The sequence below is a fragment of the Dermacentor albipictus genome, unplaced genomic scaffold (genome assembly GCF_038994185.2).
Source record: "Dermacentor albipictus isolate Rhodes 1998 colony unplaced genomic scaffold, USDA_Dalb.pri_finalv2 scaffold_17, whole genome shotgun sequence".
Classification (NCBI taxonomy): domain Eukaryota; kingdom Metazoa; phylum Arthropoda; class Arachnida; order Ixodida; family Ixodidae; genus Dermacentor; species Dermacentor albipictus.
In genome coordinates, this window is record NW_027225571.1 from 1,012,936 (window position 1) to 1,036,799 (window position 23,864).

Here is a 23,864-nt window from a genome sequence, read left to right on the forward strand (position 1 = left end):
AACTCCTCGCCCCCTGCAGCCCCGTTTTCACCCTTATACTCCACGGATCGACGGTGCAGCCAGAGTCATCCACGCCTCTGCTCCGCTGCTGTCGTGCGCGGGGCGTCGATTTGTAATCACTCAATTCAGAGGCTTGAGGGGCACTCACGCATCCCCCCCGCCCCACCAAAATAAAATAAAGAAAAGAAACAAAAGCAAGAGAAAAACGGCCAGAATGAACGGAGGTATATCGCCACAACGTTCTCTTTCGGCAGCCCATAAACAACTCAGGCAAAAGAGCCAGAGGCCGATCGAAGAGACCCCCCGACCCGTAGAGTTACGTACACAAAACCAAGTGAAGTGGGATTGTAGGCTGCATGCTATGCGCGTATGCGCTACCCGTCAGGCAGCAGTATTATTGTCTTCGAAGAACGCATGGGTTGGTTCTAATTTGTCGGTGTTTTTCGTTGTCTCCATTTGTTAGCTGCATCCACCCGCTTATATGAGGGGCTGTCCTTGAGGTACCACATAGCGTTTTGGTTTGAGGCGTTCCTCGGAGCTCAAGTATAGCCCTTATGCCGATGTTTCCCTCCTTGTAATTGAAAAGGTCTCTTTTTGGCAGTATCGATTAGTCAAGCTCTCCGAGGAAGTTTGTAAAGAGGAGAAAAAGGGGGAAATAAGGTAAAAAGGGGAACGAGCTTTCTTAGGAAGATTATGTTTTCGCAACAGTCATGAACGTTTAAGTGATGACCTGATTAGGTTAGGCGACGCTGCGTCCAGCCTTTGATGAAAGATCTGCTCGGGCAAAATAGATAGCGAATTCGCATCTGCATAATTCTGTGCTCGAAGCAATGTGCATCACTCTATAGGCACCGGGCGCGGGATGAGTTTGGACCGGCGGTGCCTTTATGCGCCTTTATGCGACGAATGTAATGGCATGTGACCGACAGGCCGGGCTCGAGCAGGCGGTGCCGCCAGTTACGTTGATTTAATATATTATGTCGTTTTTTTCTGTTTGCGTTGTCGAAATACATTGACATGCCTACTTGTTTATCTTTTTCGGGTGACCGTTTTTCACCGGATAACAAATGTTCAACGCTATCGCTCAGCGCAGGATGCGCCTACATGTATCGGAAATTTCTCAAATGTTATAGATGGTTCTATCCGTGTCTGTTGTCACTGAAGCTTGTGTAATCTGACTGTATGAGCGATGCGAATTGTGTAGCACTTTCTGGAAGACACGCGGGCACCATCGATTACTCTGGAACCTTCGAAGACTCATGCAAAAAAGGCGACGTGATTGACCCGCAGATCAGAAATTAGGGGATCGCCGACTGCGTTTGCCGCTATCGTTGTTATTTGAAGGTATCTTGTTTTTGAGGACGCAGGTTCGCCCAATAAAACGCTATTGGGGGCGAGCTCCACCACTGGAAAAGCTGGCGCCACCGTCGGCATAACGTGGCATGAGGGATCGCGTGGACACAGCCGCCGCGTCAGCTGCTTCAGAAGCGCCGAAGCGAGCTGAAAACGAAAGTTTAAAGTCCCACCTGCGCTGCGGTTCTGATTAAGTCAAATCAAATCAAATCAAAATCCCTTTATTTCAGGGCATTACCTGCGGAGACAGAGTCTAAAGGCTGAAACAGCCTGACTGGGCCCCTGCCACCGTTCAGTTCATACAGCATTTACGCGTACAATAACATTTACAATAAGGTGCACATTATATGAAAATTACAGTTGCACTCAATGTACAGCCGACGAAGGAAAAAAAGCGACTTCTAATACATCAAATAAGAAGCATGAGATGCATACATATGCACACAGATCACGCAGATAGATATACATATACAAAAGGTCACACTGGATTCATGTGTTAGATAGCTAGTAGACCTTTTATCATATTACAGATGTAGAGAACGATTATGTACGAGTACATTGTGCGTACAAAACAAAAAAAGAAAAATTCAGAAATGCTATGACTATAGTAGAAGCTAATGTAAAAGAGTCTACAATGCACATGCTGTTGTGACAAGAAATGTTTTGTACATTCTTTTAAGTTTACCACGGCTATCTGTCCAATTAATTATGTCTTTCTGTTTATTTAGAGTCTGTATAGCTTGATATGTTACCGCTTGGTTTAAATTTACACAAATTTACATTTACACAAATGTAAATGTAAATTTTTAATTTACATTTACATTTTTAATTGTGTACTTCTCAATGATGGTGTAAGCACAGCTATGACTGATATATACCGCCACACCCACTCCTCTTTTCCCTACGTGGTCCAAGGGTATGCAGGCGTAATTGTTAGTGATCGGTGTATCGTCGGTAATCGTCAGCCAAGTCTCCGCAAGAACAATGAATTCGAATCTCCGCACCAGAAACTCCAAGAAAATTTGTAGGCTGTCAAGCTTGTTTTTTATACTTCTAATGTTGAAATAAATCGAAGAGACGTTAGATTGCTTGGTCTTAAATGCGGTGTTAATTACTTCTGATGTGTATACTTCACGCGTGCTCATCTACAATAAATAGAAAGCAAGCTTATAATTAGCTGATGCAATCCTTACTTCATTTTTGCAAGGAAGAAGAGATTCGCAGGACACGGCTATCTTCGTCTTTCCTTGCTAGGACCTTCCCAACTGCTGTCCACACAAACTTCCATTTGAGCTCTTTCTTCTTTGCCAATATTGCTTCAAGCAACTGCTTGTTGTGGCATGCCAAATGTTCTTTGACAAAAATTGCACTGTTAACACCGGCCAGGCCAACGTCTTTTGTGTGAATTCTCATTTTCTTAGCCTGGGCTAATATCGACTCTCTCTTAGCACGCCTCACAAAACGAACAACGATGTTCTTGGTTGTTGAGCTCGCAGTTCGGACTCTATGGCATATATCAATGTCCCTCTCGTCAATCGCCTCTCTGACTATAGTTCAAAGATTTTTCGAACGGCTACTAATGAGTCCCACTCGCACGGACCACCTTTTATCTCAAGGTTGCTACTCCTTTGATACTGTTCCAACTCTTGTAATTTCAGAGTTGACTGCTTGTTTTCAGTTTTTAGTTTTTGATTCTCAGACACCAAGCTTTTTAATTCTTCTCTTAGTGTCTTTAGATCTCGAGTCACGTCTTTGACATCGTCACACGTGCCACTGCAGTGCTGAACCGACTTTTTCAGGTCCCTGAGTCCAGCACGCATTTCCCGCTTAAATTCTGCAAATAAGGCTGGTACTTGAAGTGGTGAGGCTTTACCGCCTTGGGTGTCTGCTTGGTAACATATGAAAGTACTATAATAGGTAGTGGCTGCCATTGGAGGCGTCGAGCATGGTAGGCTACTACTCGGTGCCACAGTGCCGGACGCACGCAACGGAGACCGGTGTCAGCCTTATTCACACGCAGAGGCAGGACAAGGAGCTGCGTGAAGCTTGGCTCACGAAACTTAGAACCAGTAGGCAGCCATCGGCTGCAACACGGGTATGCAGCAAACACAGACGAGGGTGCCGTTTAACACAGCGTCCCAAAGCGTTAACTGCCACGAGGCGAGAATGGGACAAACTTACACGCTTCCCCTCGTTACGCAAGGAAGAAAGTCATTACTTCTAGTGGCCGAACGCAAGCTAGAGCACACGCAAGTGCTCTAGCTCGTGCGATGTGGGACGTGGCGTATACGTGCCAGTCGTGCCAAAGAAATGTAATGCAGTCAACCGCCTTTAGAATGATGTGCTTGGGATCTCCGAAATCCTTCGTTACACAGGTCACTTCATTGTAAACGTCACGCAGCGCGCAGCTCAAACAAGTACAGGGACAGCGTTATTCCTTCGTTATACAAGTCATTCCGTTCTAGTGGCGTTCGTTGCCGAGGTGCTCAACTGTAGTTGGCGTTTGCATGAGAGAAGCCTGCGTCAGGGGTTATATCCAGCCAAATCTACTTATGTGTTTAGAAAAAGTTTATTTCTACAAGATACGATACGAACACTGAGTCATAATCACGGCACAATTCCACCGGGACGATAACATGTAAGAAACGAAACACAGCACGTTTTCAACGTAAGTAATGTCCGAGTCCTCACGCACCAACATATAAACACGTATACCCACGGAAAAGCACAGTTACACATCAACTAAATGGCACATGTACAAAATGATATTCAATCTATACAGTGTACACAATGGTTATGTACTGTGATGATGTGATAGAGCACTTTACACAATATTGAAGTGATGTGCACGAAATGTGTATATACAAAAATGATCATGTATACGAAAGGACACACACACAGAAACCACGTCACCTGCCTTCTATGTGCATTGAATGAATGCTTCTGATGGTCTGGCTACAAGAACCAGGCTAGACGAAAATTCAGCCATACGTGTCCATCAGCCACCGACAGGAAACGACATGACCACTGTCGAAGGAATTCTTCTTCTCCAAGGAAGAACAACTTCTCCGACAGAAACGACAGTAGCTCAGAGTAGAGCCTCCCCATAAGTGGAAACAGAGTGCGGTGACGACGTCCCATGGCAACTGGCTCGCACCGGTTACGCCATGGACAGAAGGCCCCCGCAGCAATTAAAGGTTGCGCGAAGCGGCCACGTGAGCAGCGACCAGATGTAATAAAGCGGTTAACTTCAAGGCCACGAAATCCAGTATGCACGGTCCTCCAAAATATCCTGGCAACGACGCATTGCAGCAGTACATGTTTATTGGATTCTTGAAGGGGGCAATTGGGACACTGCGAAGATGGGACAACGCCCCACCGCTCAAGCCTGTCCCGAGTTGGAAGCACTTGCCACCCTAGACGCCACATGAAGTCGCGTAGGTGGCCAGGTGAAAATGACACCGTTATCGCATCCCACGACACATTATTGGAACGTGCGAGGCGTGCTGGGGGAACTAGAGGAAGCAGTAAGGCTGACATAGTATTTACTACACGGTTTTGGAGAATGTCTACATCAGGACATACCTGTTGTATGTGGCGATAAAATGCCACGGCCGTACAGAAAAATGTAGGTGCGTTTAACACTTGTGGTCCGTTATTTAAGTGAACGCCCGGTAACATGAAGCGAATTTTCGTGCCAAGGAAATAGCAAGCGAGTTCACGCGCTGGACACTGATCATGCTGTAACAGACGGAGCAGAAATCGCAGAGCAAGCAGCCGGCAGCGGACAGACACGGATGGGAAGGTGAACCCACCGCGAGAGCGTGGTTGCCCAAGCGCCGCGCGACAGACCAGTTCTGTACGGCCCGACCAGAAGAAGGCATCAACAAGGGACTGCAAGGACCTAGTAACCCGTAATGGTGGCTGTACGGCGTGACAAACGTACCACACTCGGCCGCAAAATACAGACTGCGCTAAGTACCTTCTTTCTGATAGGGGTAATTCATACCCTTGAACATCTTCAATATTTCGCCTTCCATCTTCAAGAATTGAGAGCCACACAGAGTCTGATATGCCATTAGAGGTGTAGTCAAGGCCTAAAATGCGAAGAGAATTGCTCTTTTGAAGACGGAAAAGGGGACTTAGGCATGTCTGTGGTGAACCAATGAACAAATAACGACATTTTGAAAAATTTAGCGCAGCACCTGAAATATTTCTGTACTCAGTGAAAATTTGAAGGCTACGGGTTAAGCTATCTTCATTCCTGAGTTATAATGTGGTGTCATTGGCGAAGGCTGTCCCTTCACAACACCGCTACCAGGCAGTGGGAGACCACACACGTGAGGGTCTCTCACTATTGAGCGCAGAAATGGTTCAAGGCTGAGCACAAAGAGTACTGGGGATACAGGGCACCCTTGACGAACGCCACGAGTAACGGGAAACGGTGCACTTTCTCTACCATCAAGGAACAATGTAGTTGGGATATTTGAATAGGTAGTCCTAATAAGTTCAACAAAATTTGACGAGAAGCCGAACGAGGTCAGTACATTAAAAATGTAGTTATGTTCAAGGAGATCGAATGCCTTTTCTTGATCTAGTGAAACTAAGAGACCACGTGCCGACCTGGTCAGCGTGTATGTCATTATGTCACGCGTAACGAAGGAAAGACTGTGTATCTCTCTGCCCGGGACTGAGCATGCCTGATGGTGTCCTGTTAGGGAAGGCATCAGGCTTCTCAAGCGCCGGGTGAGAACAGCTGTGAAGGTTTTGTCGTCAACGTTGAGAAGCGTGATTGGCCTCCATTCCTCTGGAAGAACTGATGACGGATCGTGCTTAGGTATTAGCACAATACGACCATGCCGAAAAATAAACGGGAAATCAAAGTTCTCAAAGCATTGGCTGATAACAGATACGAAAGTGGCACCAATATCTTCCCAGAACGTTAGATAAAACTCAACGGGTAATCCGTCCGGCCCTGGGGCCGAGCCACACTTCATGGAAGATAATGCTGCCTTCACTTCCTCGGCTGATGGTCGTGCACAAAGACGGTCGTCAGCTACCTCAGGTGGAACCTGAGGCAGCCCACTAAGCAATGTATGAAATCCTCGAGAGCCAGAATCTATTTGCATGGTCGTACACGCCATGTTTTCAAAATGCGTTACAAAGAGCGAATAATCACGCGTGGGAGGTGGTGTAACAGGAAGTGCTCTTGGGGCCGCAGAACCGAATGCATTCGGCTGTCTAAAAAGCGAGTTTATTGAAAAGCGCAGAACTTCGGGGTGTGCACACGGATTACGTCTGCATCGCCAAGCAGCAGCTGACAAAGACGACGCCGCGATGAGGCGTTGTTACGCCTCCGTAGCTTACGCTGCCAGGACCGCATCAACGGAGTCAGTTGATTGACCCGAAGGGCGATGCGGAGCTTCGTGGCAGTATCCGCCAGTTCTTCTGACATACGTCGTCTGAGTGCACGTCCTTCAACTGAACAGTGCAGACGCCATTACACCTTGAGCGCATCCCATGGCTCTCGGTCAGATCTAGAAACAGAGGCGCCCAAGACTCTTGACAAAGAAGAGCGCGAGCGCGCGTCATGTAGAACGCGGATGTCCAGACGCCAGGGTTTTACTGATGAGGAAGCAGGGAAGCGAATTTCAAGTATTACTGGTTTGTGATCGGAAATATAAACAGGGAATGAAAGTAACGTTATCACATCAGACCGGGTGACATACTGAGCTAAACTGCTTGGCACATAGGCACGGTCTAACCTGCTTGACGACGCACCGCGTCGCCAGGTCCAGGCAAAAATAGAACCATGAAAAAGTCGATATGTATCCAGCAACGAAAAATGCTGGACGAGGCGACGCAACTCCCGTGCGTTCCAATCAGGGCGACCCCAGCCCGGGCCTTGCACATCTGCTCGCGTGTCTAAGACGCAATTAAAATCCCCAACGAGCACCACGTCACGACCGTCAAGGAAATACACGTCCAGCTCACGGAAAAAATCATTGGACTTAATGGCCTGCGCGGGTCCATATATGCACAAAATCCGTAACCTAAATGAAGATAGTACACTATCAAATGCCCGCATTCGCCCAGTCCCATCATAAAAGACATGATCATCTCGCAAGAGAGCTCTGTTGAAAATAATATTACCAACACCAGCCGCTAGATCGTGATGTAGCGAATGAGATGAAACAGTCTAGGTTAAAAAGAGCGTTTTTGGTACCAGTTTACCGCTATTCAATCCAAAGCGCACACGCGCAAGTCTACATGTTATCTATCATAACCACAGCTCTTACTCTGGCAATCTTTGTTGTCTTGTGCGAAACACATCGTAATTGTATACAATCAACGAGGAAACCAGAACAATTTTCGCGGACCGCTTCGATAGTAGCAAAACCCTTTTAGCTCAATATCTCCCAAACAAAGCCCTTAAAGAGCACAAACGCGATCTTGATAGCCATATTTGGGAAGAATGCGCTTTCTGAAAGTTGGGAAAAAAGCAAGAACACAGTGTCGAGGTCGAACCCACATTTGCAAGAAAAATCGCATTACGTGCCGTCACTGCATAGGTAGGATGTAGCCGTGATACTTGCAAGAATACAAGTTCACCTCAAGAAAGTTCAATTGACGTCAAGAAAGTTCAATTGCAGAGCGGCAGGTTGGGGGCCCGCTGGCCCCTGGGGCATATACCCGTGGTACACATAAAGCGGCTCCATGGACAGATATACAGTGGTATGTGTTTTACGCATTTTTCATAGATCCTAGGTGAATTTTTTTCCTACTCTTCCCGTATTTACATGATTAATGCGCGACAATGTTAACGTTCGCAGCAATATAACATCTGGAATATAGGTGCTGAAGCTCCACGTCTTAGAAGGGCGACGGTTTGGGCTAGTTGGTTTTCCATTTTAGGCTGTGTGCTATAGCGCGAAGCGGGACAGTGGACACAGGCGTTTGTCGTTGTGTTTTCCTGTGTCCGCTGTCCTGCTTCGCGCTGTACCCCACTGTCCACGTCTCAGCTTATCGCGGTGAGCTCTGTTGGCGAGGTGCATCTACATCGCAATTCGCACTCGTTTTCTACTTTATATATTACCTGGTGCCACGAATGAGGCCTGCATCGTACAAGTGACGACCTTTCTCAAAAGCAGGCACACGAAAATGCGTTTTCCGGTGTGGCAGGCTTTAAAACCCGCAGTGCGAAATCGCTGAAATCACCGCGAGCGCCTTCGTCCAGTCGTCTGCTTCACGTGCCAGTGGTCTGACTTCTGCGGTTCGCGGCGCTGTTTGCCAGCCCGTCGCTGAGGCACCACTGGCGCCTTACGACGGCCGCCCAGTGCCTATAGTGAGCAGTCGGGTGTTACCGATTCTGACATCACGCTTATATTCTGTATATTTCAGAACGCTGTGACGCTTTTCATTATTGGACATCTTTTTTTATTTGCCTTATATTCTAGGGTTATGACGCATACATTAGTGGCTAAAAGCGCCACCATCTCTTTCTTGTAGATTATGCACTGCACATGTTCTACAAGGAACGGCAGCCACAAAAATATTGACGGCATGAAAAAGAATGAAAACGCGAGCTCGCTACGCAATGCAAACGAGGGGGCTGTATAACGCAGTTATAAAAAATTAGAGGACGCTTAAGCTTCATCTTCAAGAGTGGAACGCGATAGCGTTATCGCACCCCGTTCACACTGCCCATTCATTCGGTCGGCATGCTCTTGAGACGAAGGGGAGAAGCGTGCGGGTGGTGCGCCACCTGTCGGGGCAGCGCCGTACATTGCGAGGAGGGGTCTTCTGTGTTTGCCGCAAGATGGCTCTGCGTGTGCGCCAAGCGCAGAAGAAATGTAGCGGAAACGTAATTCGCTACTCGTTTAACTGCGACTTCTGCAATTTACATGCTCATAATTACCGATATACACCACAGTATAACTTTCTACGGCGGTTTCTAAGGCAACACCGCGTTCACTAGAGGCGCTTTTGTCCCACTTGAACCGTCGAACTCATGGCTAAGTGGTAGCCTCTCCGTCTCACACTCCGGAGACCCTGGTTATATTCCCACTTCGCCCATCTTGCAAGTTGTTTTTATTTATGAATTGCCTTCCGGGATTTTTTGCTCACGGCCAACGCCGCCGACACCTGCTTTTCTGCGACACGAGCTCCTTAACGCTATCGCGTTAAAACCTCCTGTAAACGCTGTAAAAAAGAAAAAAAGCGGCGTTTAGTAGTAGCATGTGTATTTTGTATACACAGTGACTACATTCACACATCAAATCCACTTACGGAGTTCGACGCCCCAAAATCACACATGGGACATGAAAGAAGCCGCAAAAAAAAAGAGAGATGAGAGGGAAGGGATACTTTCGTTAAATATTTTTACCACCTGCGGCTCTTCGATGTGCAGCTAACTAGAAAAGAACCGCTCCTGCAACTTCATGCGCAGCAGCATAACGTACCAACCACCGCGACAGATCCTCATTCGCAAATACATAGACGAGCATATTCATTATACGTATTATATATACGCCTCAGGACGTCGTGATATAGCCCTGCTATCTAGCTTATGGCTCGACTCATTTTCTCGTGTGCCCTGGTGCAGGTGTTAAGACACTAGAGCCTCTTTCAGAATAGCAAAACCGTACTGCCAACCTGGCATGCCGCATCGGCCTTCTACCAGCTTTGAATTGAAAGTGAATCATCACATCCATCCTGGGCCTGTATAGTTTTACATTCGTGCGGTGGTGCCACTGCCATTTTCCTCCAATATACCGAAGCTCGGTTTTCTTAGTAACAGTGACACGAACCGTTTCTCATTTCAGAGCAGTATTATTTCGGTCCAGTCTAACTTTTGCGTTTCCTAGAACAGCCGCATCACGCTCGTGCTGTTCGGAACGATACAAGCTCAGCTGTCTCAGCTGCCACTCGGGCACACGATAACTTAGGTACACGAAGTAAAACTCTTGCTTGGGCTAGTTGGTTCATGCTTGAATTAGTAAAGGCAAGGCGCAGAAGACCAGGACTCAAGGAGAAAAGCACAAACGACAGGACCGGTGCCACGCACAACTAAGTTCATTTTCGCAGTGTTATAAGGCAGGCTTGTTGCAGAAATAAACTTACTTGTGAGTGGCTCCGGTCCTGTCGTTTGTGTTCGTCTTCTTGAGTCCTAGTCTTCTGCGCCTTGCCTTTACTAATTTAGGTACACAAAAGCCCGCATAATTCGCGATGAGTGTCTGTTTGGATTAGGTTCCTCAAGAGGTATTGCAGCAAGCAGTCGTATATGGCTTTCAGGTGGGCAGGAATTCTTTGGGACCTGCATTTGATGAAGGTACCTCTCCTAAACACTGGAACCTGCTGACTCTGACGATATTTTATTCTGACGCCAAATATAAATTGACTTGCAAGAATAACGATTAATGAGTTTTCCGAAGTGAATTCTGGGCTAATGCCGGCCTCAGTTTCCACAATGCAAGCTTCATTTTAAATGTACGCGAAATGAGCGTGCAGGAATATGCCTACATCTTTTCTTTTCTTCTTTTTTTATTTTTGAATAATTAATGCCACTTTTGTTGCAATCATTGTGCTGGCCACAAATTGCGGAGCTTTAATAAAGTCACGGGAAACTGTTTCTCCCGCATTTTCATGCAACGTTTGAGGGCTGCAAGTGTTTTCTCGGCCCAAAACAAAATAACGTCGATCAGTGCGCGGGATGTTGATGCCAACGTTTTTTGTAATGGTCGTCTGTTAAAGTTAGTCTCGAACTTATTTTTTTGCTTTTTATTCGTCGCTTGTACGCCATTTGTTAAGGTGCCAGGAAAACCTGTATGGGACGCGCCTCTGGTAAAGGTACGTTGCTCTAAATGACTTATAGGCGTAAATCGAAACCTCCGGGGTTTAAGAGTTCTAAGGAAAGCAATCCACGTCGATATTTCCAGGTTCGATATGATAGTGTCCCACAGCGAACTTATCCGAGTACTGACTTGCAAGTTTCCGTTCATTACAAATAGAAACTCTGTATCATGTGCATGACTTCTGTTTAATTATTCATTGTTTTTCTTCCAGTTCGCACAATCGTTCTCTGATCAATGTCCATGAGCGTCAGCGAACGGAAACGATTCCTATAAACATGGGACCAGGAATTTCTCTGACAAGAACAATTTGTCGCTACCAGTCACCTTCTCTGCCAATTATGTCGCTACCACAATTTGCGTGCATCCAGTTCCGTGAACCGTACGTACACCGAAGCTCTTGTATATCTCACTATATCAATATCTGTAATATCAGTTCCTGCATATTCACGAGGCAATCGGTTACCATGAAAGAAAAAAGAAACTTGTAGCTCCCATGCCATGTGGGAATACATGTCGTGCGAACCATTTTGTAGATAGCTGGTTATCAAGCATTGACTGGACTTATGAAAAGTGTTACCAGATGGGCGAACATGCTTGTGTAAGGCGAACACTTGTGTGTGTGTGACGACAGCAGCAAGACGATAGTGACAACGATATAGTATGATGGTGATGGCATCATGGCTGATATATTGTGCCCCTGTGAAGAAATATTATCAGGGTTGCACTTACTCGCACTACGCAGTCGGCCGAATCAGACCATACTACACGGCTCAGCACATACTAAGAAACTGAGGTATCGAGCCTAATAATGCTTTGCATATCTAAGAAATAATTAAAACTACCAAAAAAGGAAACAACAAATCAGTTCGTGAGAGCCGCTGTGTTCGAGTGGTGATGACGAACGAGATCGCAACTAAGGAACGGCGCAGCGTCAAGCTGTTCTTACGCATTTAATTCTGTTGGATTTCGAACTCTCTTGGTTCCTCGCAGGGAGTCGAAGACAGCAAGCGCCGTCAAGCGTCCACAAATTCGCAGGAGACGTGATGGACGGCGTAAAAGCAGCTGAAAGTTGCATCCCACGTCGGCGCTGCACGGTTCGTGTACGTCAGCTGTTGTTAAAATAAATACGCGCAGAGCGCCGCAACGGACGCCGCTGAAGCATTGAGCAGCGCTTACGCACTCGAGTGCAATGGCCGCGGGCACTGATTAAGGTCCCGAAGCAGATTGCCCTCTTCGCCCCTTTAGTGCAGTCAAGGAGCACGTGCGGTTTTCTATGATGTGCGATATATATCTCGCGCAGCGAGAGCCACGGCCAATAATGTTGGCAGTGGAGCACACTTATCAGTATGAACGTAGTCTGAACAAGGTACACGGAGTGCATGCCTCGGCTACGCTCTCGGCGTCCCCTTAGCTGATATTTCAGGCACGGTATGCACACAAACGTGCCCGCTATTTTATTACATATAAGCCTCATGCAGCCGCTAGCCGCCGCAAGGAGGGTAAACTCAATACAAAAGCACGCTTTTCGGCACCGAGAAATGTGCGGAGGTGTCTAGATAAAAAAAAAAAATAATTGCAGGCGCAGCGTAACCATGCCACTAAAGCGTGAGTTACTTCCCCAAAGGCACAAACAAACGGATGCAGTGAAGAGCAGCCGGCACTGTCGGATGTTAATGCTTAATTTTAAGGAAGCTAGTTTCATTGCGACTGTGCAAATCAATATTAACGCTTTGCTCATTCTACAGGGACGTTTACTGGATAGGCGACAGTAAACACTATTAAGAAAGTTCGATGATGCTGATTTATTGACATCCCCTTCGAAACGGGGTGGCGACAAATAGTGACCCAGCCTGCTAGAGCTAATAAAGTAATCTATAGATATTTATTAGTCTAAGATATCGTCGATGTCTGTAGTGTTTTACCTCAGCCTTAAAACCTCTATATCTACATTGCGTAGTTACCTATGCCTGTAGGGGATCCTGCCCATCCCTGATCCAGTCCTACGCCGAGCCCGTCCTAAGCACCATCGCAGTGCCCCCTTCCAGCGCGTCCCGTAAGTTTGTTTCCCCTAGCTACAATTAACGCGGTTTTATTTTCCTTTTTTTTTTATGGGGGAGGCTGGATGGGGAGTGAATTATGGGTCTGCCCTAATAGTCCCGGTAAACTTCACACTAGACTCCGCGCTGCCTTACAAGTCTCCACTCCGCCTCTGATCTGATACACCGATTTTTCGACCACTCTTCTTGCCATGCTAATGGAGCTGTAATCATTATGAGCATTCAGCACTAGGCGCTCTCGGCACTTTTGCATTGCGAAGCACTATGTTGCTTTCCGAAGTGGTGGATGTAGTGGTACTGCAATCAAATAATGATACTAGGAATTACAGAAGTGGGTTTTCTCCGCACATACTCTGATGTAGTGGAGAAGCCAGCTTAGTAACTGTCAGCATCGTACCGCGCGCCAAATTGTACATATACTACGTGTTGTCTTTAAAAAAACTTAAAAACGAAAGAAAGAGCGTCGGGAACCTCTCCGCGTAAGCTAACACGCATAAGCACATTAAATATATTCAGCTCTTGGGATTTTAGCACTTATACAAGCCTAACTCTGACACGACCTTTACGCTCATTAAGGAGACTTCTAGTGTCACAATTTGCCATATTTGCTGTGAATCATATTTAATTGGTGAAGTAAGGAGAACAAAGGCTGCAGTGTTATAGCATAAGCTCGAAGCAAAACCCCGGCAATAATAATGGCGTAGAGCGTGAGTTTCCGGTTTGCAGATAACATTGTTCGGTTCAACACCGGTGCAAAGAGCTTGCGACAAACAGTTCACAAGTTAAACCAGCAAAGCCTACGGGTAATAGCAACAACTTGATTTGGGTGAGTTAATTTATCTTGAGTAAAAATCGAAGCAGCGTGAAGAAGACGATGACAGAGCTCGTCCCGTTGCGCGTGTTTCGATTCCTGTCCTCGTCGTCTTCGCGCTGCTTCAAGCTTTACTGTACGGGCAAGCTTCAAGATGATCATTAAGGAAAAAAAAGTGACGCTCAGTATTATTGAGCCTGTGCAACATGGGTGAGGGGATGAACGCCCAGCTTGCCGATGCCGCCGAATAAAAGAGTATATGTAATCAGTCTATCTTGCCAGTGATAATCTACAGGGCAAAACTTCCAAAATGGCGAAGAAATTCGTAAAGAAGGTGAGAATTAAATACGCAACGAGCGTTGAAGCAAAATGCTCTAGGCACAACGTTAACAGACAGCTAAAAGACTGCTATACAGATTTCAGGTCAAATATTGGTATAAGATATTCCAGTGGAGGTTAAGATGACGAGGCGAAGTTGGGCCAGCCATGCAATGCCTAGAACATATAACCGTTGGTCTGCGTGGAAACCTGCAACGCTAACACCAAAGAAACCGTAATTGATGAGGTATTCTAGCTGCCTGTGCAGGCTCATAATGATGGTGAGCAGACTGCCCAGATTTTCGTGGTCCCTTCGAGTTAGTCTGAGCGGGATTCTATATAGTACACATTGAAACGCCTGCGTTCGCACAGAGCATTTCCCACCACTCTGTTCATTTTTTTTTTTTATGCGAAAGCATTGTATGCCTCATTACGCGAAAATCCGGCTTTGTGGTCGCCTGCGCGACCGAATGATGGTACCAGATATGACTGACGGCAAAGTGTAAAAACACGTCAGAAAATTTGTATTGACGTCAAATTTCTCAGGGAGCTACTTGTACAGAAAGCAAACTAACGCCATTTGAAAAGAACATTAGGTAAATTTCAGTCTCAATAGGAATCGAACCCGGGCCTCCGGGGTGCGAGACGAGCGCGCTTCCCAGACGCCGCGGCTGCTGCACGGTTCTGGCTGACTAAATGTGTGCGCAGTGCGTGCATCATTGGGCACGTCACGTCGCAGCCGTCTGGCTCGCTAAAGGCGTGGCCTGGTGCGTCCGTCGTTAGGCACGTGGCGGCGCAGCCAATGGGTGTAGGGGGTGGCGCCAAGTCACGACTGCATAAAATGAGTGCATAAAATTAAACTACGGGGTTTTACGTGCCAAAACCACTTTTTGATTATGAGGCACGCCTAGTGGAGGGCTCCGGAAATTTCGTCCACCTGGGATTCTTTAACGTGCACCTAAATCTAACTACACCGGAGTTTTCGCATTTCGCCCCCATCGACTTGCGGCCGCCGTGGCGGGATTCGATCCCGCGACCTCGTGCTCAGCAGCCTAACACCATAGCCACTGAGCAACCACGGCGGGTGGTGTATAAAATAAAAAATGGCTGTGGCTTAGCTAAGGTTAAGCCCAGGATGCGAAGCATACTAGCCTTTATTTTAGTTGTTGAACCACTGTTTAGCCTGGTGAACTGCTGTTGCTTGGCTATATTTGGTTCGGCTAGACGAAGAAACAACTCATGCGTTACTCTGCTTCGCCTTCAAGAGTGGAACGCGACAGCGTTCCCGTCGACCCACCAAGGGGTGTAAGACAATGGGCTACGGCGCAGCGACTACGCGCCCCGCATTGGACGCGGTGAGCGTCGAGCAACGCAGCGTTCGGCGCGGCAACGAAATGTGCGCCTGAGCAAGCGACGCACGCCTGAGCCTTAGAAACAGCTCGTTTCTAAGGCAACACCGCATTCACTAGACGCGCTTTTGTACCTCTTTGAAGCATCGTACTCGTGGCTCAGTGGTAGCGTCTCCGTCTCACACTCCGGAGACCCCGGTTCGATTCCCACCCAGCCCATCTTGCAAGAGTTGAGCCAAAGCCACCTAGAAACAAGCACCGCCGCGACGCCGCGAGCGACGGCGCGAGTTGGAGCCCCGTTTCTCCTCTGTCGTGACGTCACGGTGTCACGTGGTATGGCATGGGGTCAAAGGTCATTGAAGGCGACACCGCCGCGCCTGAGGAGCTGGGTTGAGCTCTAGTAATATGCTTCGCATAAAATCATTCATGTCCACTTGAACGCCGCTAAGCTTTTTTTTTCGCATTATAAAGTCCTCGCGGGCAAGCAAGCTCATTGGGACGCTTCGCGCGTTTTCATTTGGCCTGCCAGAGGCGCAGTTAAAACGCATGCGAGAGCTTGCGTGGACAGGGAACGTGCAGAAAAAAAAAAGCGTTTTACCAAAATGACTGTAGTGCTTTCGCATTCCCACACATAAGCAGTCTTCAGTATCTCTGCCGAAGTTTCTTTTTTTTTTGTCTTCTTCACTCGCTACCACCCTCCTTTTTTATTCGTTTGATCTGTTGCTCTTATTCTTCTCCTGCTCTCCTTTTTCTATGCATATTTTTTCCTTCTATATTGCAGGCAGGCGTTGTGCCCCCTCCTCTCCAACTGACTCTTTTCTCCTTACGAATGTTTTACGTCTGCATACGGTAATAATAATGACAAGGCAACCCATAAATACGAATCTGCCTGTTTCAAAGAAGCGTTTCCCGCATTGGAGGGAAAGCGTATACATGATACCGCTAAGACCACAAGCGTTCTTTTTTTTTTTTTCGACATGGTCGTCCGCATTTTTCCAGGGGTTTTCCGTGAAAGCGTTATTCTATGCGAAAGTGCCCGCGCAGAGCGGAGGAGCCGCAGACGGATCCGAGAGAGCGCAATATTCTCACCGTCGCATAAACACGAGAGGAGTAAACAGAGGAGTGCGCTGAGCATACTGGCTTTAATTCTGTTCGGCAAAGTGTTTCACAATGCGATCTTCTTCAGATCAACGTGCACCACATCATCATCATCATCATCATCATCATCATCATCAACGTGCACCACATCAGCCGCGTCATGTATCAGTTTGTTAATTGCTCTGGTGAAGTTGAACTCTTGCCGCACCAAAGCGGCCTTGTGTGCGCGAAGACCAGCGTCCACCAGGGGCGAACGTGCACCTCGCGCAGTTGAAAAGCCCGATGCGCTGCGCGAGCTGTCGTTTAGCGGAGGACACGTCTAGTGCACCGTTTACATTGCGTAGCATCATTTAGTCAAAGGCCGTTTGTAGAGCTAAATAAATAAGTTAATAAATAAGTAAATTGTTTACACTGCGCCCCACTCCCCAGCCAGCCTCTCTCTCTCGTACTGTGTTAGCCAATAAACAGAAGTGAAGTTGTCATCCATGCTTGTCGCAGAAGCCTAGCGTACGGATGTGATTCTTTTCCTTCACGCTAAGCAAGAGTGATAAGTGTCAATCAATCAATCACATTTTGCAGTGAATAATTAGTGGCTATAAAACCCACACTTTAAAGAAATAATAGAAAAAAATTGTAGAAAGAAACACCCACCGCCCTGTGTGAATGCACAAACAGTGCTGAGATAGCTTTAGCATCTTATATCAGACCTTATGTCTTTCGCAGTAAAATTGGAAATCGTACGATGAGCTCATGCATAATGTTCTAAATATGCTGCGTAACCGCTGTAACGCCACTTCCCCTCGTGCACAAACCTTAACGAGTCCGTCAACGTTGTTCAAAGCCTAGCTTAAATCTAAGCTTAAAAGCAAAGAAAAAAAAAAGAAGGCTGCGCACGCGAATCGTCTACTGCATCTGCCGTTTTAATTTTGTGCTGCAGCGCGCAACGTACGCGTTTGGTAGAATTAAATTGACTCGCGGTTGGATTTCTCTTTTTAATCTCCTCATCGAATTTCCGACACTAATGCTCGATTACCTGCCAGAATTATGAAATGTAAGCACATTAGTTGATATCCCTTTTATTAAGAGCACTCGAGAGAGATGGCATTTCTTCAAAACGCTATGGCGCTTACATCGACTACCCCTTTTCATTCTTCTTAGGTTAGCGCGAGGATCTAGTATTGAACGTTAAAAAAAAAGAATTACAAAAAAACTACAGATACCTCAACTCAGCTTGGGCAATGAAAATTTAGATTTCGTATTCATGACATCAACGGCTCATTCGCTGAGCAGTTAAAAAAAAATAAAGGCATTGCCTATCACGAAAGCACCCACCAGCAAAGAAACTGATACAAGAACACGCTCGCTCACCGGAAAAGGCGAGGTTGAAATGTGCACCGAACCAAACATTTTAGACGTAAAATGTGAACTGCTCAAACAATAAATGGACTTTTTTCTCTTCTAACTGACGTAACACGGTGTTCAGCAAACACTCTTTTCGCGAGAGGGACATTTGGACAACCGTATGGCGATCACGCATAGCGTCGTAAAATGGGGCCATGGCAAGCTTACGTGAACCGTTGTTGATAACTGGGAGCAAATTTAATCGGACGGCACCACAATGTACATTGGAACAACATCTAACGAGACTGTGGTGTGTCGACGTCATTTTATCGCTCCGGTGCCTAATATTTTCTTTTGCATCAGCGATTCACGTTGAGGGGCCGAATACACAATTTTTTCCGTTGTGTGCTGTTTACCATTGGTTGGCGATCCTCGGTAATAATAAATATATCTACGATAATATTTGTTGACCCATGTACTCCTACAAACGATTCTAGCTTAATAACTTTTTTTCGCTTTTCTTTTTCTGTGAATACCGGCCCGCTAAACTCGCTGCCTCGGGCTGCGGTATACTGACAGCTGAGATGAAGTTCGTCAGAGCTCCCAATGGAAAGTATAAAAAAAAACGAAAATTCTTTTTTAAACACTCAGCTTGCCGGATGTACGAAGAATGCAAAGAAATAGAGGATACTTTGTTTTGTTTTCCCCCATAGCTTGCCATAGGTTGCCTGTTTCAAGCGTATGCACTAAGTGTATATAGGTGGTGGCTCAAATACACAAAAGTATTCTTACGCTAAATGTGTTCGTAAGAGCAAATGCCAGACAATTGTTATGTTGGATATATTATCAACGATGACACGTGGAGAATCACAAAGAGTATTTACGAACGACAAGATTTGTGAATCTGGCCGTAGCTTCTCTCTCACCGCGGAGTTCACATACGTATAGCGTGTGCGAGTCAATAAAACTGATTAGCCGATATCACTCGTCAATTGCTTTCGCACCACTGTTTTTGAGCTTAAAATAAAATGAAGAGAAATATAGCACGAATGGCGAAAGTGTCTGGGCGGCATCCCTGCAGAACATGAATGAGAGGAATCCTTGCTATTCGGCTATGTTTGCGCGACCATGACAAAATCGTTTACATTCAGAAACCCATTTGAGTAGATCTTCTCCCGGTTTATTTATTCACTTGCTTCGTTTGCTATACTGCTCGTCAACATGTATTTGATGAGTCTGGCAAGGAAATTCGTAACACAGACAGTCAGTGAAGTTGCCCCGCAAGCGTAGGCACGAAGGAACGGTGTCGTACTATATCGCCACTTCTCGTCAGACCCGCGCCTTCGAAAACGGGTAGAGGCCTGGTTTACTGTCACAAATCCGAATTCACAATTCTTAGAGGTATACGTTCGGAGAAATCAGCTCAAGTCAAACACCGCATAATAAAAAAAAGAAGAAGAAAAGCGACATTTATTTTGAGCAGCCCACGTGTGACCAAAAAGTTACACTCCCGTCTGTCTCGAAGCAGTGCGCGGCATGCTCGGAGCACTGTCTCGAAGCTAAGTGATGAGCTTCATCAGTTAGCTTCCGAGGCAGCGGTGATAACGGCCCACCGTCGTCCCCACCCCGTGAAAGAAACGAACGAGTGGCGATTGCTGAAACTGGTCAAGCGGCGCCCGCGCATAGAGCACGCCAAGAGGCTGCGTCGTTGTTCGAAGAGCTCACCGGTGAAGCTGTGCTTGGGGGTGACCACCCGGAAGGCCGAGCCTCCCAGTTCGCGGGGCATGCTGCTGCGGTGGCCGGCGCCGCCGAAGCCGGCCGCGGCTTCGAGCGCGGCCGTGGCGTGGCAGGAGCCGCCGTCCTCCTTGGCAGCGGCCGTCATCCTCTCGGGAGACTTGGCCATGCAGGGAAGCAAGAAGCACGGCGGCCAACACGCGCAGCTGCTGCCGAGCCGCACGCGCGTTCGAGTGGCACGGCGCGTGCACGCCTTCCCCTTTCCGGACGCCGGCCGTGCTTGCCGGTGGCGGTCGAGCGGTGGGGGGTCCGCCGGAAGGGGCAACAGCGCGCCGTCGCATGGCCCCGCCGCTCCGCGCACGACGCCCCGCCCACGCCAATCAGGGCCGCTCAAAGCGGGCCAATGGCGGACGCGAATGTTAATAAGATCGAAAGGAAAAAGGAACACCACGCGGGGCACGGGGGTTGGGGGGGGGGGGCCAAGTGGATCGATTCCTCCCGTGTCCGTCCTTCATTGCGCGCCTTCACTCTTGGCGGCGGCCAGGCGCCATCTCGGCTCTGCCTGTTTTTGTTTAGGCGCGCCCGCGATTTCGTTCGCTTTCCCTCTTCTCCGTCTCATACCCCCACCCGACCCCCACCACTCATTTTTTTTTTCCTCCGCCGTGCAAACGACGCCCTGATTTTCTCCCCTTTCTTCGTTCCGTGTGTGGCCAGGCGCGTGGTGGATTTGGCTGCGGCCAAGGCTCGGTCTTTATTTCATGCTTCACGGTCTTAAGCTTTGCTTTTCTCTCGAGGCGTCAGAGATCTGCGTGTTTACTCGCAGGGCGAAGTTCGTTAAAAGGGTGCTTCGCTCTCAGCCGCATCCGTGCGGAAGTTGGAGAGAAATGGGTGGTGAGTAGTTGCAGGAGGATACGAATGCCTTGAGGCGTGCATTTCGGAAACAGAAAGCGCGTCACCCACATGACGGCCTCAATACGTTAGACGCTATAGGCCTTCTCGCAGCTTGCTTTTCATGCATACTGCTATGCCGAGGAGTGTACATTCACGGCCCAATAACATCGGGAATCGGTTGCTTCAAAGTCTCATAAGACGAACTGCGCAGTGAGTTGCAAACGCACTCGCACCTTGTCGATTGATCTATCGATTGATCTCAATGCTATGTGGGTGTCGGACAAAAATTTGAATGTTTGTGATGGAAACTTCAACTGCTACGCAAATTCACATTTTTACACACTAGTGTAAGTGCGGCTAGCTCAGGCAGTTGTTTTTTTCTTTTGAGCGCCGGTCCTATGCATGCCGTTTCGAGTTGCTGTTATAGGTAGCGCTGGTTCTTATTTATACTTGCATATATCTGTCATTATTGCATGAGTAGAATTGGCAGCAGAATGGAAATAAAAATGTTTCGCTGAGAGTTCGCAAAATGATGAAAACGTAAACAAAAGTCACCAATATGTATGACTAATATGTATGTATTATCAAGGGTGTCTAATTAGTGATATGTTCTATAGGTTATGATTATTGTGACGAATATATAGAACGATGGACAGACTTACGTTACGCACAAGTGCGGGGTGTTTATTAATGAGAGTGCCGAGGCCCGTTGAATGGTGAAGCTCCTCTCTTGCGCTTCCCTTCTTTTTTTCATTGAAGTGCGGCACGTGCCCAGTGAGCCAAGTTGGCATAAAAAAGGTTCGAGGCAGACAAGCATAGACAGCGGAGAGTGCGTGAAGCATCGCAGGAATCCTGATCGCATAACAGGAAAAAGAAAACTTGCTTTAGTGTCACCATTCGATAACGCATGTACGATATCCGGTCTCAGTAAACAGCGCTTAAAGCGCCCCTCACCGGGCCCCATAGCAAATTTTGGTTATATGCTGGAAGTTGTGACGTGTTCTCTGGGGAGCATTCTGCCGCAAAAAGTTTTCAAATCGGCTCATTAATAGCCAAGATGGAAATATTTCAGTGCCGTGCACCCATGATATCAGCAGGCTGGCTCCACTGCCAAGCAAGACGCCACTCGCTCCGTTTAGCCTACGCAAGCGAAATTCCTTCCCTGCGTTCTCCCATACCGGATCTCGAGGATCGCGTGACGCAAATGTCACAGGCTCCACCTTCATTTTTTTTTTTCTCCTCGATTCTTTTTTTTTTTCTGCGCACGCACTTCCGCTGACGGCGTCGCGGGTGAGCTGTTGTCTCGTTCGCGTAGCGCACGATTTTGCGCGCTGTGCACAAAGAAACATGACTAGCGGTATGATTCAGTGCGACACGAATACTGAGGCAGAACAAGCGGATCGCAGAGCATGATCACGGGCGGTGGAACACGGTAGAAAATGGCATATAGATTCGGTACTTGCACACGTAACTGCACTACCGTGAGCACAAGCAGACGAAGCGGAACTACATCTCTCTTGCTTCGGTGCGAAGTAAAACAACAAACACGCACACATTCCGTTTGTGTGTTTTATTTCTCTAAAGTTCAATAAGTAATTTCAAGCAACAGATCGCACAGATAAGTGATGTTGTCGTGAATAATTCTTGAAGTCACGTGTCCCCACGAGCGACGTCACAGTGCGGACAAGACTACGTAGGCGCAGGGGGCACGACTACGTCACCGGCCGGTTCGGGGCGCGGCGGCCACGAGGAGAAGGAAAAACGGCGTTCGGTTTGAAATTTCAGATCTTTCCGCGGTGCGTAGCAATATAATACTTTGCAGACACGATGATTGTCGCGCAATGTACGCTCTGCCCTCGTCAGCTCAAAATGGTCAGACCTGGTGAGGGGCCCATTAAAGATACGCGACAATCATTAGGCACTGGTCACCTAGTAAGCTGCCGTTCAGCGCAAGGTGCATTATTATTTCTAAATTACTTCATTTTGTTCGTCCCCATATTAGAGAGTTTTAGAATAGCGTGTATACCTATTTACGAAAACGTGAAACTCAAGCCCTTTACGGGATGCTACTTAGCGTCCGTTGAAGGCATAATTAATGAACTTAATTTGTTAACAAAACGTCGTTTCATGCACTGAAGCGCACAAGTGAGTGGAACGCCAAGGCATTTCTCCGCAAAGTTCTGGAATTTATTTCTCGAAATTGGTGTCGTCCTGAGAATTCTTTCCACGTGGACCCGCCTTGCGAAGTCCACTGCTGGAAATTGTAAATTGCAATATGGGTCATAAAATAATTAGCTAAAATTTTAGTGACTTCTTATTAATTAGTCAATTTTGCATTTTAATTTTTTTTTTTTTTGCAAGTAGCGTCCGCCACTTCTAGTAGACCGGCTCATCAACTAGAATCGAGCTACCTGCCCCAGGCAACCTTTAAAAAATTTTGAAAGTGTTCGCTGAAACGCCCTGTATTTATACGCATGGAAAGCCGTAGAGCACACTAGCATCTGAGAGGTATGTATACTCGTTTAAATCGGAACGCTAGAAAACATCCTTTACGCTGAAATATCATGGACGTAGCAGAACTTTCAGACCCACAAGCGATGCGGTGAGCTCGCGATCGGCTCACAATGCGCATTGTGGCGTGGGTGAGGCGTGTGCACAGAACATGTGTGGATATCGCATGTGCACGTAGTTCAGTGTTTACTATATCATCGTTAACCGCACACCCTCTCTTTCCTCCCCCTTTCCCCTTTCCATTACGCCGAGTAGCAGGCCAGAGACAAAGTTGCTCCTGCCGACCTCGCTGCTTTTGTCACATTAAAATGTTCTCTCATTCTTTCGAGATCAAATGCCAAAATGTTTAGCCCGCACCATAGCTAAGGTTTTAACATTCGCGTTACACACTTCTAAACGTCCTGTGAATTTTTTTAAAATTTCCTATACTGTTAGCCTTCTCAGAATTTAATGGTAAGATATCTCTTGATATCTTACCTATTGTAACTTTTCTACATTATCTGTCTATATCTAGTACCAAAGCTTATCCGTCGCAAGCGGTAAGATA

General features: G+C 47.1%; 1 protein-coding gene across 2 annotated transcripts in view; it reads right to left on the reverse strand.

The window, feature by feature from the left end:
* LOC139052073 (zinc finger protein Gfi-1b-like) overlaps nt 1-20,167 on the reverse strand; it is a 178,623-nt gene extending 158,456 nt beyond the window's left edge. For both annotated transcript variants that reach the window (XR_011509678.1, XM_070529142.1), the window contains exon 1: nt 19,907-20,167. Coding sequence is in view for 1 of the 2 variants with exons in the window: in XM_070529142.1 (XP_070385243.1) it covers nt 19,907-20,084 (178 nt within the window). In the remaining variant the exon portion in view is untranslated. The remainder of the gene's footprint in view (nt 1-19,906) is intronic.
* Nucleotides 20,168-23,864: the final 3,697 nt, after the last annotated feature.